Source organism: Odocoileus virginianus, chromosome 24, assembly GCF_023699985.2.
Source record: "Odocoileus virginianus isolate 20LAN1187 ecotype Illinois chromosome 24, Ovbor_1.2, whole genome shotgun sequence".
Taxonomy (NCBI): domain Eukaryota; kingdom Metazoa; phylum Chordata; class Mammalia; order Artiodactyla; family Cervidae; genus Odocoileus; species Odocoileus virginianus.
The window spans coordinates 4,183,407-4,197,976 of NC_069697.1; the positions used below are offsets into that span (position 1 = coordinate 4,183,407).

Here is a 14,570-nt window from a genome sequence, read left to right on the forward strand (position 1 = left end):
ACTGTTTGTGCAGAGTAGTTTTGCATATTTCATTTTAAAATTCCTTTCTTTATAGGTAGTTTGGGCCTCTTCATTTAAAGTTGGTTGTGGACTTGCAATTTGTCCAAATCTTGGGAGCCCTGACACTGCACTATTTGTATGTAACTATGCACTTGTGTAAGTTATTTTGCTATTAAAAATACTTTAAGTTGAAATATATGTTAAATGATTGTTTGCAAAAGTATGATGCTATACAAAAGAGACAAGTATATTTTTGATAAGCACAGTCTCCCTCTATAATGCTAATCAAAAGAAAGAGATAAAAGAGAATGTGTGAAAAATTATGCTGATCATGAATGATTTAATCTTGAGAGAGGAAATGATGGAGATCACTTGTTAAGTAAGAGAATAGATATTGTAAAATAACATTGCCACAGTAATATTTACATATTGAACACAAAATAGGTTGGCAGATGCTAATATAACTTGAATGAGTAAATGACTGAGAATGAGAGTAAGAGGCACATTCTTCTAAGAAAAGAGTACCAAAAATTTTTGGTTGCCTTGCTGGAAATTGCATATCTAAATGAAATAAAACAAAAGTCTAGTGGGAATCTCCAAAAATAAAATTCTGGACCTCAAATTCAGCATATCTGTACAAGGAATAAGATTAAGTAGTTAATAATCCAACAACTCTTTAGCAAAAATGTAAAAATAAAATGCAGAAAAGATTAAAATATAGGCTAAGAATAAACATACACGTTTGGCAAAAAGGACATGATATTTGTTAAAGTTGCCATGGAGAGGTACAAATGTGTATATCTCTTTCTGTATTTTCTTCCATTCCCTCTCAGTAACAAGTAAAAAAAGAATGACAGATGGCCTAGAAGTTTGGGGTAGAGTACAGTTTTTATAAATACCAGAGAAATTGTAGAACACCTATTTTTACCATCCAAGGAAGGATACACAGAGGGAAAAAAAGAATCCAAAAAAGCAAAAAAAGTGATAAAAAGAGCATCAGTTAGCTGTGACATAACTTTAGAGGGAATTGATTTCCTGAATTAGGAACGGACAGAAAAATATTTGAGGAAATATGCCCCAATATTTTGCATACTTAAGGAAAATTACAAACTCACAGAACCAACAAATCTATCAAGCCCCAATCACAACAAAGGTGAGGTAAACTATATCAATTCACCTTATAATGAAACATTTCAAAGCCAGTAATAAAGAGACAACCTTAAAAGCAATCAGAAAATAAAGATGTGTTTACATACAGAAGAGCAAATATAAGGACTTCCAGATTTCACACTGGAAACAATGCAAGAGAGAGACAGGAATATCTTTAAACACTGAAAGGAAAAAAAAAAAGCAACCTGTTGACAAGGACACTATAATCTGTGAAAATATTTTTCAAAAATAAAAGTGAAATAAAAATGTTTGAAGCACTGGAAATGGTAGCTATAGAGGTAAATACATAGGATGTTTTCTCCTTATTTGTGCCTTTCAAAAGATAATTATTTAATCAAAGATAATTGAAATGTATTGTGAAGATTATAACATAGGTAAAGTTAAAATCTGTGATAATGATGGCATAAAGGCTGAGAGGAGAAAATGGTTGTAAATTACCATAAGGTTCTTCTACTCAATGTTAAGAGGAATAATTTAAATTGACTGTGATAAGTAAAAGATGCATACTATAAACCCTAAAGTAGCTACTCACATAACAAACCAACAGTAAAGTCAATAAGCCAAAAAAACAGGTAAAATTAAATCTAAAAATATATTCAATTAATCCAAAGGAAAGCAGAAAAACAAAAAAAAAAAGAACAAAGGACAGATGAGACAAATAGAATAAATAAGATCTGATAGCCTTGAATCTATGTTAATAATCACATCAAATGTAAATACAAATACCCAAATAAGAAGGCAAAGACTGGATGATGGGATAAAAATCAAGAAGCAATTATATGCTGCCTACAAGAAGCATATTTCAATTAAAAGACACAGGTAGATTAAAAGTAAAAGAATGGGAAAAGTTTTACTATGCTAACATTCATAGAAAGAAAGTAGCAGGATCTATGTTAATATCAAATATTGTAGATTTTATAGCAAACAATAATCCTTCAAGAGACACAAATTACAAAGGAGAAATAAAGTGGAAACTACAGAGCAATCTCTTTTTTTCTAATCTGTGCAGAAGTAATTTAATTTTTTATTGAAGTGTGGCTGATTTACAATGTTGTGTTAGTTTCAGTTGCCCAGCAAAGTGATTCAGATATACAGATAGATATTAATAGATAGATAGATGCAGATATATGTTATATCTTCTTTATCCATGCATCTGTTGATGGACATTTACATTGCTTCCATGTCTTGGCTATTGTAAATAGTGCTGCAAAAAACACTGTGGGGCACTTATCCTTTTGAATTGTGGTTTTCTCCAGGTGTATGCCCGGGAGTGGGACTGTAGGGTCATACGAGAGCTCTGGTTTTAGTTTTCTAAGGAACTTCGGTAATGCTCTCTATCGTGGTTGTACCAACTTATGCTCCCACAACAGTCTGGGAAGGTTCCCTTCTCTCCACACCCTCTCCAGCATCTATTTTTGATGATAGCCATTCTGTGTGGTGTGGAGTGATGCTTTTTGATTTGCATTTCTCTAATAATTAGCAATGTTAAGCATCTTTTCATGTTCCTGTTGGTCATCTGCATTCTTCACTGTAGAAATACCTATTCTGAGCTTATTCAGTATCTCTTAGAAACATAGGTACAAAGATTCTAAACAAAATTTAGCAGCTGAATCCAATACAGTAAAAGCACCATACCTCTTATCCAAAGGGAGTTTGTTCCAGTAATTTAGGGCTGTTTTAGTATTCTAAAATCAGTGTAATTCACCATATTAATCAACCTATAAATAAAGATTATATGATCTCAATAGACTGAGAAAGAGTCAAACATTCATTCTTGATGAAAGTTGTTGGAAAATTAAAAATACAAGGGAAGGTCTTAAATCTAATAAAGTGTATCTATGAAAAGCCTATATGTAACACAGTACCAGTACTAAATTTTGTTTCTGTAAAGTACCGGACAGTAAATATATTAGGCTTTGCATGACACATACATTCTGCTACATTTTCATCTTTGTTCTGTTTTGAATTAAATAACCCCTTAAAATAAAAATAATTTAAAAAAAAAAAATTCTTAGTTCACCGACTGTACAAAATCAGACCACAAGCCAGATATGACCTATGGGTCATTCTTTACTGACTTATTGGTCTCTAGGTTTATAAAGAAAATTCAGTGGAATCTATGAAAACTCTTCTACAACTAATCAGTAAGTTTAGCAATTTTTCAGGGTACAAGATCAATATGCAAAACAATTACATGTCCATATACTGGCAATGAGCAATCATAAATTGAATTATAATAACAATACCACTTATAAGAACATCAAAAAATATAAATTATTTAGAGATAAATCTGGCAGAAGACATGAAGAACTAATATACTAAAAATTATGTAATAGTCATGAGAGAAATTATTAATAACAAAGACAATAATAGAGCACTATACCTAATTAATGGGTTAAAAGACTCAAGATTGTAAACATGTAACTTTTCACTGAATTGAACTATGGATTCAATAAAATTCCAATAAAAATCCCACAGGCTTTTGTAGTAGAAACTGACAAACAGATCATAAAATTCATAAGAAAATACAAAGGACTTAGAATAGTTAAAACAACTAGAACAAATCTGAAGTAGGTAACACTATTGTTTCCACAAATTAATAAAATCATGATATTGTTATACTGTTGTAAAGTTAGACAAATAGATCAGTGGAATAGGACATAGACTCCAGATAAACCCGACACATGGTTGACCCACGTATGTTCAACTGACTTTTCAAAACTGTACAAGGAAATGCAACGTAAGAAAGATTTTTCAATAACTGGTGCTCTGTCACTCACATATAAAAAAAAAGTAAACTTGGATTTACAAAACATGCAATCTACAAAAATTAACTAAAAATGGATCATAGATCCAAATGTAAGGCAAAAACTGTAAACTTTTTGAAGAAAACATAAATAAAACCTTTGTGACCTTCAGATAGCCAAAGATTTTTTTAGCTTCCACATCAAAAGCATGATCCATAAAAGAATAAGTTGGTAAGATGAATGTCATTAAAGTTAAAAATGACCGCTATTCAAACAAACTGGTAAGAAAACAAAAAGACAAGCCAGAGACTGGAAGAAAGTCTTTGTGAAACAAAGACCTTGTATGAAGTATGTAGGAAGAATTCTTAAGATGTAATACCTAGAACCATCTCACACCAGTCAAAATGGCTGCTACCAAAAAGTCTGCAAACAGTAAATGCTGGAGAGGGTGTGGAGAAAAGGGAATCCTCTTACACTGTTGGTGGGAATGCAAACTATTACAGCCACCATGGAGAGCAGTGTGGAGCTTCCTTAAAAAACTGGAAATAGAACTGCCATACGACCCAGCAATCCCACTTCTGGGCATACACACCGAGGAAACCAGATCTGAAAGAGACACGTGCACCCCAGTGTTCATCACAGCACTGTTTATAATAGCCAGGACATGGAAGCAACCTAGATGCCGATCAGCAGACGAATGGATAAGGAAGCTGTGGTACATATACACCATGGATTATTACTCAGCCATTAAAAAGAATTCATTTGAATTAGTTCTAATGAGATGGATGAAACTGGAGCCTATTATACAGAGTGAAGTAAGCCAGAAAGATAAAGACCATTACAGTATACTAACACATATATATGGAATTTAGAAAGATGGTAATGCTGACCCTATATGCAAGACAGCAAAAGAGACACAGATATAAAAACAGACTTTTGGACTCTGTGAAAGAAAGTGAGGGTGGGATGACTTGAGAGAATAGCATTGAAACATGTATATTATCATATGTGAAACAGATCACCAGTCCAGGTTCGATGCCTGAGACAGGGGCTCAGGGCTGGTGCACTGGGATGACCCTGAGAGATGGGATGGGGAGGGAGGTGGGAGGGGGGCTCAGGATGGGGAACACATGTACACCCGTGGCTGATTCATGTCAATGTATGGCAAAACCACTACAATATTTTAAAGTATTTAGCCTCCAGTTAAAATAATAAATTAATTTAAAAAAAGATTTAATACCTAGAAACACCTAAAGCTCAATAGTAAAATGAACCAAAGACTAATAAGATACAGATATGTCAAATAAGCACATGAAAAAAATGCTCAAAAATCATTCATCTTTAGGGAAATACAAAATTAAAAGCACAGTGAATACCAGTACACAATAATCTGAATAGTTAAGGATTTGCTATTCTCACACACTGCTGGTAGAAATATAAAGTGCTACAACTGCTTTGTAAAAAAAATTCTGACAGTTTCTTTAAAAGTTAAATATGCACCTACTGTATGGTCTATTCATTCCATTCTAGGTATATATCCAAGAAAATGTATGTCCATATAAAGACATATCTGAAAGATCAAAATATGCATAGTAACCTTATTAGTAATACCCCAAAAGTGGAACAACCTGAAGTCCATCAACAGTTGAATGAATAAATAAATTGGGACATATTCTTTAAAGGAATACAACATATGTTCTTAGATTTTTCTTTGTGTACTCTAGATAAGTAACACTTTCCTAAGTCTTCCACAGACGTAGACATGGGAAAAGAAAAAAAGAGAGCCTTGTTAGCATGTATCAGCTTATATTACTGAAAATTAGGCAAAATAACTGCCAAATCTTTCTGGTGCATCATCAAAGTACTATATTACTGTGCTTTTAAATTAAACTATAAAACATATGTTTTCATGAGCGATTCAAATTTCCTTATTGCACTAAAAAAATCAAGAGATAATTAGTGTTTATAGCAGAATCTCTGTGGCTGTCACATACATAATTATATTGGGTTTGCATCTAGCTTGTGTCCTAGAGAATATTCAAGAATATAACTGCTACAAGGATTGGGGACACCCTGTAAAAAATAATTTTAATAGTTACTTTAGTAATTTAATAGTTTCTTTTGTAAAGAAAAAAAGTACAAAATTGGGGCCTATGTTGTTGTTATTTTTCCTTGTCAACATTCATGGTTAGGGACCAAAACAATGTACATAAATGCATACGCAAAATTAGAGACATTAATAGCTACTTACCTAATCACTGTGTCTCTTTTTTACAGAGGAAACTACCCAAAGGTGTCCCCTTACATTAGTGGAACACCCTGCTCTATGTGTGAAGGAGATACTTGCGAAAACAAACTCTGCCGTAAGAAAACAGGAAACAAAAATAATCAGGGCATTTTCTTTGGAATAGAAAGTTCCCAGAAATACATTATATTTTAAAATTTTGACCCTCCATTTTATGAGATAAGATAAAATTTGATTGTTTCTGTTTGCTTCTGTTTGTTGATACAAAGCATTTTCATAAATGATCATATTTCGATCCAGATGACCCCTCCCTTTGTCACTGATTATTTTCTCTCAGGCTAAAGGACTGGAAGGAGTAAGGTATAACAGATCGTATGCTGCTACACCCAAAATGCTATCGCCTGGCATGCTGTTCTTAGCTGTGTTTGCTTCTCTTTTACCTCCTTTCACTAGTTATTATTAAATAGTGACTCAGTCACAATCAGTGTCCAAACTAATTGTGATTTAGAGCCAAATTGTTTTTCTTCCTTCATCAGTCTTTTGGTTCTCAGGGCAAAGACTTATTTTAAATATAAATGTTTGATTCTTGGAGCAGACGAGTTCCCAGTACAAAGTTACTTTTTAAGGATAAGCATGAATTCCTATTTGAGGACCGAGTAAGGGGGTGAAGAGAAGAGATAATTTAAAAACTGTAAAAGACGTGGTGCCGCAAAAGAAGACAGACACAAAAACGCTTATTAAATTATTCCATTTATATAAAGTTCAAACCATACAAAACTAATCTAAGCTTGGAGTCAGGATAGTGGTTATCTTTGGAGAGGAAGAGGAGTTAGTCATTAGGAAAGCATACCAGAGGACTTTCTGGACCTAAGCTGTGGTTATCCAGGTGTATTCACCTTGTAATAGCTCCTCAATCTTTCCAATTATGAGCTATGTATGATTCCGTATTCATGTCATACATCAAGTAAAAAAATTGAAGTTTTTGATATTGAGCTGTTTGTATATTTCAGAGATTAATACCTTATCAGTTGCTTCATTTGCAAGTATTTCCTTTCATTCTGAGGGCTGTCTTCTCGTCTTGTGTATAGTTTCCTTTGCTGTGCAAAAGCCTTTAAGTTTAGTTAGGTACCACTTGTTTGTTTTTATTTTCATAGATGATCTTATTTGCAAAGCAGAAATAGAGACACAGATGTAGAGAACAAGTGCATGGATACCAAGAGGGAAAGGGGCAGTGGTGGGATGAATTGGGAGATTGGGACTGACATATACGCTCTATTGACACCGCGTGCAAAATGGACAATGAATGAGAAACTACTGGACCGCATGGGGAACTCTACTCAGTGCTCTTTGGCCACCTGGATGGGAAGGAAATCCAAAAAGAAGATAAATGTAAACATATAGCTGACTCACTTTGCTGCATAGAAAAAACTATAACAACATCGTAAAGCAACTATGCTGTTGTTTGTCCCTATGTCGTGTCCAACTCTTTGCGAACCCATGGACTGTAGCATGCCAGGCTCCTCTGTCCCCCACCATTCCCAGAGTTTGCTCAGATTCATGTCCCCTGAGTTGGTGATGCTATCTAACCATCATCCTCTACTGCCTCCTTCTCCTGCATCGGTAGGTGGATGCTTTGCCTCCAAAATTGCTATGGACAGTGACTGCAGCCATGAAACTAAAAGATGCTTGCTCCTTGGAAGGAAAGCAATGACAAACCTAGACAGCATATTAAAAGCAGAGACATCACTTTGCCGATGAAGATCCTTCTAGTCAAAGCTTTGGTTTTTTCCAGTAGTCATGTATGGATGTGAGAGTTGGACAATAAAGAAAGCTGAGCACAGAAGAATTGATGCTTTCCAATTGTGTTGCTGGAGAAGATTCTTGAGAGTCCCTTGGACTGCAGGAGCAAACCATTCACTTCTAAAGCAAATAAACACCAAATATTCATTGGAAGAAGTGATGCTGAAGCTGAAGCTCTAATACTTTGGCCACCTGATGCAAAGAGCTGACCCATTGGAAAAGACTCTGATAAGCAACAATACTCCAATTTTAAAAGAAAAAAAAAAAATAAATTGGAAGAATGGTCTCTCTAAAATGAGATTTCACTCAAAGTGGTTCATATTTGTTAACAACTAAGTTTTCTAGTCTACAAGATACAAAGATAAAGTGGTAGTCTTTTTCTTTCACTTCCCCTTCCTTACCAGGATCCAGATCGCTGCCATCTCCTGCCTGAACTAGTGCAGGCTCACCACTTCTCTTCCTACTTTATTCCAAGTTGCTTCACTCCCCCCCCCCCAAAAGAAAACAGAAAACAAAAGAAAATATCAGATAAAATCACTTTTCTTGAAATTCGTCAATTGCTTCTTTTTGCAACTAGAGGAAAATCAGATTCTATGCATTGAGGCCAACAAACCCAAGTGTGATCTGGCTCTTGCCTTTCTCTTCGACAATATCTTTGGTTAGTCCCCTTTTGGCATAGTCAGCTCCAGTATTACACACTCGAATTCCCTGTTTAAAAACTCCAGCATCCAGATCTCCTGTGAGTCTCTTTCCAGTTTCAAGATTGTTTTTTCTCTCCGTTTTGGTGACATGCTCTCTTTCTTGATGTCCTTAAATATGACCATAAATGATTCCTCCCTCCCCTCCATGCACACCACTCCTCCCATTAAGAAGCCCAGACTATTTCTTCTCTCCTTGAATAAGGATCTGATGTGCCATTCTGGACCACATCTTTAAGAAAACTGGCAGCTTTGGCTTTTGCTCTTTTGAAAGTTATCCAGCATATCTCACAATCCATGCTTTCCCAATGAAGAGGTCGGGCCCTGGATGAAGCGAGGGCATCTTTCTGTTTAAACCCCAAATGGGAGCAACAGCTAAATGCAGCCGCATCCTTGAACCCTGATAACACTAGATATAGGACAGAAACTGCCTAGTAGAATCTGCCAACCCAGGTAATCATGAGAAATAGTAGTAAGTTGTTAATCATTTTAAGCCATTAAGTTTTGGAAGTTTGTTCCACAGCAGTAGATTGTGGAAACACTTGATGTGCCTAATAATATGGTGTGAAACAAAAAATGTAGAGTTCTATCTTTTCCTCTACTGAACAGATAGAGTTAAGGTGGTTCATCTCAATCCAAACACAACTTGGTCAAAGCTGGTTTAGAATTTACCTAAGGCGTGGTCTAGGTCTGTTTGCTCTGCTCCAAGAACAGAGACGTCCAAGGCTTTCCAGTGGGAGACGGGTGTGTTCACTGTTGCCTTTACCTACTGGTTTTTGAACTACAATTCTTTTCTTACTGTTTTTTTTCCCCACTGTTTTTCTCATTGCTTTAACACACAGAAATTACTGAAAGATCTACTATGATTTCCAAAGGCTTTTAGCCTAGGTTTTTAGTCCCTCACCTCTCAGAGTTTCAAAGTTACAAAATGGGCACGTCTTGGGCTTATTTCCTCCACCTCTGCCTCCCACCTGGATCTTGAACTACTCAATTCTCCGATTTTATCTCTCTAGTTCTTTGCTGGTTTCTCTGTTTACTAAGAAGTGACTTCTTCCTGGACAAAGCCCACTTTTTCAGCCCTAGGCCTGGGCCCAGAATCAACAAATGGCCCCAAGGAAAAAGCATCCTTTGTGACATCAACCCTCCTCTTTATGGATCTTCGGTTCTGAAATCTGGACTTTCCCGTCTTTGTTGCTGTTGCAAATGTCTCATGCTCTTACACATTGTTTTTCTAATAATGAAAAAATAATAATCTAAAAGATTATTTTATTTGTATTTTATGCTTGATGAGAGATTTTGTCTATCACAAATGATTTCATCCTGGAGATTTAGAGAGCTGTATTCTGTGGGTCTCCAAAATAGCAACTTAAAAGCTACCAAGGCTACAATAAATACGCTTTAATACTTGGTAGGAGGTATTCCCCCAACTCATTCCATTTCCAAATTATTCAGAAATCATTTGCCTATTCCTTGCCCTTTGCTTTTGAAAATTAATGTTAGGATAAGCTTATCAATTCTACAGAAGACCTTGAAATTCTGAATGGAATTACATTGAATTTAGAGATAAGTTGAAGAAGAAATAACTTTAGAGTGTTGACCTTTTTGATTAATAAATACTGTTTATTTGGGTCTTTTTATATATCTTTTTAAGGCTCCCCTAGTGGCCCACACATAAAAAGTTCTGCCTTAATGCAGGAGACCTGAGTTCAATCCCTGGGTCAGGAAGATGGCCCGTAGAAGAGGCTGGAAACCCACTCCAGTATTCTTGCCTGGAGAATTCCACGGACAGAGGAGCCTGATGGTCTACAGCCCATGGGGTCACAAAAAGTCAGACACCACTGAGAAACTTTCACTTTTCATTTATATATCTTTTACACTTTGAAATTTTCTCAGTAAGGTCTTACATCTCAAGTTAGATTGCCTGGTGATCTATATGTGTTGATGTTACAAATAGAATTTTTAAGTTTAGTTCAGTTCAGTCACTCAGTCACGTCCGACTCTCTGGGACCCCATGGACTGCAGCAAGCCAGGCCTCCCTGTCCATCACCAACTCCTGGAGTTTACTCAAACTCATGTCCATTGAGTGAGTGATGCCATCCAACCATCTCATCCTCTGTGGTCCCCTTCTCCCCTCACCTACAATCTTTCCCGGCATCAGGGACTTTTCAAATGAGTCAGCTTTTCACAGCAGGTGTCCAAACTATCGGAGTTTCAGCGTCAACATCAGTCCTTCCAATGAATATTCAGGATTGATTTCCTTTAGTATTGACTGGTTGGCTCACCTTGCAGTTCAAGGGACTCTCAAGAATCTTCTCCAACACCATAGTTCCAAAGCATCAATTCTTCAGCGCTCAGCTTTCTTCACAGTCCAACTCTCACATCCATACATGAGTACTGGAAAAACCATAGCCTTGACTAGACAGACCTTGCTGACAAAGTAATGTCTCTGCTTTTTAATATGCTGTCTAGGTTGGTAATAAATTTTCTTCCAAGGAGTAAGTCTCTTTAAATTGCATGGCTGCAGTCACCATCTGCAGTGATTTTGGAGCCCCCCAAAATAAAGTCTGCCACTATTTCCACTGTTTCTCCATCTATTTGCCATGAAGTGATGGGACCGGATGCCATGAACTTAGTTTTCTGAATGTTGAGCTTTAAGCCAACTTTTGCACTCTCCTCTTTCACTGTTCTCTTCTCCATGGGATCTTCCCAAATCAGGGATCGAACACAGGTCTCCCACATTGCAGGCAGATTCTTTACCAGCTGAGCCACAAGGGAAGCCCAAGAACACTGGAGTGGGTAGCCTATCCCTTCTCCAGTGGATCTTCCCAACCCAGGAATAGAACCTGCATTGCAGCCAGATTCTTTACCAACTGAGCTATCAGGGAGCTCCCAAGTTTCCCTCATAGAAGGTTAAATTCTTGTTAATGTTTTACTTATAGTTTTTGGATTTAATTTCAGAATTATGACTGGCTTATAATTTCCATCTCCATATCTCCTCATATGATTTTGACTTCAAGTTTGTAGTAGCCTCATAAAAGAAGTTGAAAGTTGGGAACAATACTTCTGTTAATATTTTGGTTACAGTTTGTGTAAGATTCTCATTATTTATTTTTGACTGGGAGAAATTTTCTGTAAAACTATTTTGTTGTGTGTGTGTGTTTACAGATGTTTACTAACTTAACTTCTTTAAATGTTATGATACTCAGGTTTTGAGGGGTTTCACACATTTTTGTTTTATCCATTTTAATAACATTCTATTTTTAACTTTGCTAATTCTGTTGTGTTCCACTTATTAAGTCCTATGACTTTTGACTTCTATTGATCAATTTCTATAGAAAGTCAATTTCTATCTTTTTTTACTTCCTTTTTGAGGGGCAAACATACAGCATAATGGTTAAATGTATAGACCTTGGAATCAGATGAGGATTAAATATGATAAACCATACAGAGTGATTTGGGACCAAAATAAAGTGCATGCATGCTAAATTGCTTCAGTCGTGTCCAACTCTTTGTGACCCTCTGGACTGTGGCCAGTCAGGCTGCTCTGTCCATGGGATTCTCCAGGCAAGAACACTGGAGTAGGTTGCCATGCCCTCCTCCAGGGGATCTTCCCAAAATCAAGTAGGCTCTCAATAAATTTTAGCTATGACCATAACTAAGTTCCTCATTATTTTCTATCTCTTGACCCTTTTTATCATACTAATCATTTTCTCTGATGGTATATTTTAATCTCCTATATTCATTTATTCAATTTTAAAGTTGATGATAGATTTTCTCCCCTGATACTTCTATAAGGAAAAGAACTTTACTTTTTCCTAATAACCATTATATCCAAAGCCTAGAGTCATGCTTAATACATAGTAGACACACAAACATGAATAAATGAATAAAAATAAATGAAATAAACAAACATAATAAATTGCAGAATCCTCATACCCAAATCCTCAATATGAAGGAAATATAGTATTTTTCTGGGACTTTAAATGGATATGGCAGTGTCAAAAATAAAGTTAACTACTGTATATACTTTTGTCTGTTTCAGGCCTTTTGCCTTCAATATGTGAGATGTTCTTGAAATATTTGTTGACATGACATTGTTGGCAGGGAGCATCATACAGATTTTTAAGTACTATGGGATTTGCAGAGGAGGCTTCAGTTTTCTTAAATGAAAAAAACCAAGCTAAACTTTCTAAGTTGACTATCTTATTCAAAAAGCCAGAAAAGCAAATGAATGAGTTTAACGTGTAATTTTTTTTTCTATTTTAGGTAATAAAGAACGTGATAAACATCATAGTACGTATCAAAATCTTTCAGTATTTATTCAATTACTTCCTCTCCTTGAAACTAAACTGAGCTCTTAAATATTGTTTTTATATCCAACAGGATATCCAAGTTGGAACCCAGCAGGGACACGTCAACTGATAGCATGTAATCCATTGTACCTAATTTCTGTCCTTCTGACAATATTTTAAATGTCTTTTATGTACAAGGGAAATTCTCTGACATGACAATAAAGAAATAGATTATGGTTAACTGTAACTCTTACCTGTTTAATTACTAAGGCTTCTAAATGCTTTATCTGTTATCTAAATTTAATGTGTTTTTAATTCAAAAGATGTACTATAATATAGAAGGGTAGCAATAAAACAAAGCAAAACTTAAGTAACTTAAAAATTATTTTACATGTATCAAGAGTCTTGTTCTCTAATATTCTAGATGGTCTTTTAGTTAGAGTACACTTAAAGAATTAAACATTTCAGATAGTAGGTATTTTCCTTAAATGCCAGTAGTTCTCTTAAGAGTTCCCTCGTTATTCAGAAACAAAATGTTATTAAGGAAAGTTTCAAATAGCCTGTAATGTTATATTATGGTCATAGTCAATGGTTGGGGAAAATGATGAGAACAGTTAAACTCAAAAAGGAAGAATTAGGAAATTTTAATCTCTTTTAGGAGATTTTATTTTTAAATGTACCCTGTATACATAACAGGATGCAGGTATACCTTTTAAAGTCCTGTACAAAATTATCTGTAGTATAATTAACAACATCTCTACAAACCAAAAAACTGATACATTCTGGCATTTTTTTGTCTGAAGACCAAAAAAAAAAAAAAAAAAGAAACCAGATTATTCAATTAATTCCATTTTTTAAGTCACTTATGTTGAATTGTTGACTTCTATGTACTAAATAAATGATCTAGATCTTTTTCTTCTCAACTAAAGCAACCACCAACTTCCCTCAGCTATAAATATTAAAAATCATAATATTTTTATGCTGTAAATGTATTTTTACATGATTTGAAATGTAAATGTATTTTAAATGTATTTTTAACCTGATTGCAGTCTAATGGCAGAATTCCTTCTTTGGGAAATCTGTCTGCCTTCAACTGGTTGTAGCCCACACACATTGTAGAGGGTAATCTGCTTTACTTAAAGTCAACTGACTGTAAATGTTAATCACATCTAAAAAATACCTTTGCAACAATATCTGGACTAGTGTTTGATCAAATACCAACCACCATAGTCTAGCCACACTGACACGCATTAACCATCACACTGCTGTTCAGTATCAACATGGTATGGAGAATCATTACCATGTTAGTAAAGTAAATTATTGCTATTTGCTTAACTATTGCATTGTTAAAATTTGAGTACATAATTAATTACCCTTGCAGTTTGAAATAGGCTAAATGTAAATTGATATATATACATAGTATACTTTTCAGTTTTATTGTTGTGTTTGTGGATTTTTAATTAAACTTTTTCTGATAATTAAAATATCTTTTGATTTTTGATATAATTATTCTATTACTTCTTTAGATTCCTTAATCATCCAGGAGCATATGTTTCCTTAGGTAGATGAATTGAAATTCTACAGGCCACACTTAAAAATGAAATTTTACAGAATTATA

At 35.0% G+C, this 14,570-nt stretch overlaps 1 protein-coding gene across 1 annotated transcript in view; it reads left to right on the forward strand.

Moving 5' to 3' along the window:
* The window catches only part of GLIPR1L1 (GLIPR1 like 1), a 31,612-nt gene extending 18,419 nt beyond the window's left edge, over nt 1–13,193 (forward strand). The window contains exons 3-6 of the mRNA XM_070454220.1: nt 56–156; nt 6,195–6,280; nt 12,927–12,953; nt 13,044–13,193. Coding sequence (XP_070310321.1) covers nt 56–156; nt 6,195–6,280; nt 12,927–12,953; nt 13,044–13,132 — 303 coding nt within the window. The 3' untranslated portion in view covers nt 13,133–13,193. The remainder of the gene's footprint in view (nt 1–55; nt 157–6,194; nt 6,281–12,926; nt 12,954–13,043) is intronic.
* Nucleotides 13,194–14,570: the final 1,377 nt, after the last annotated feature.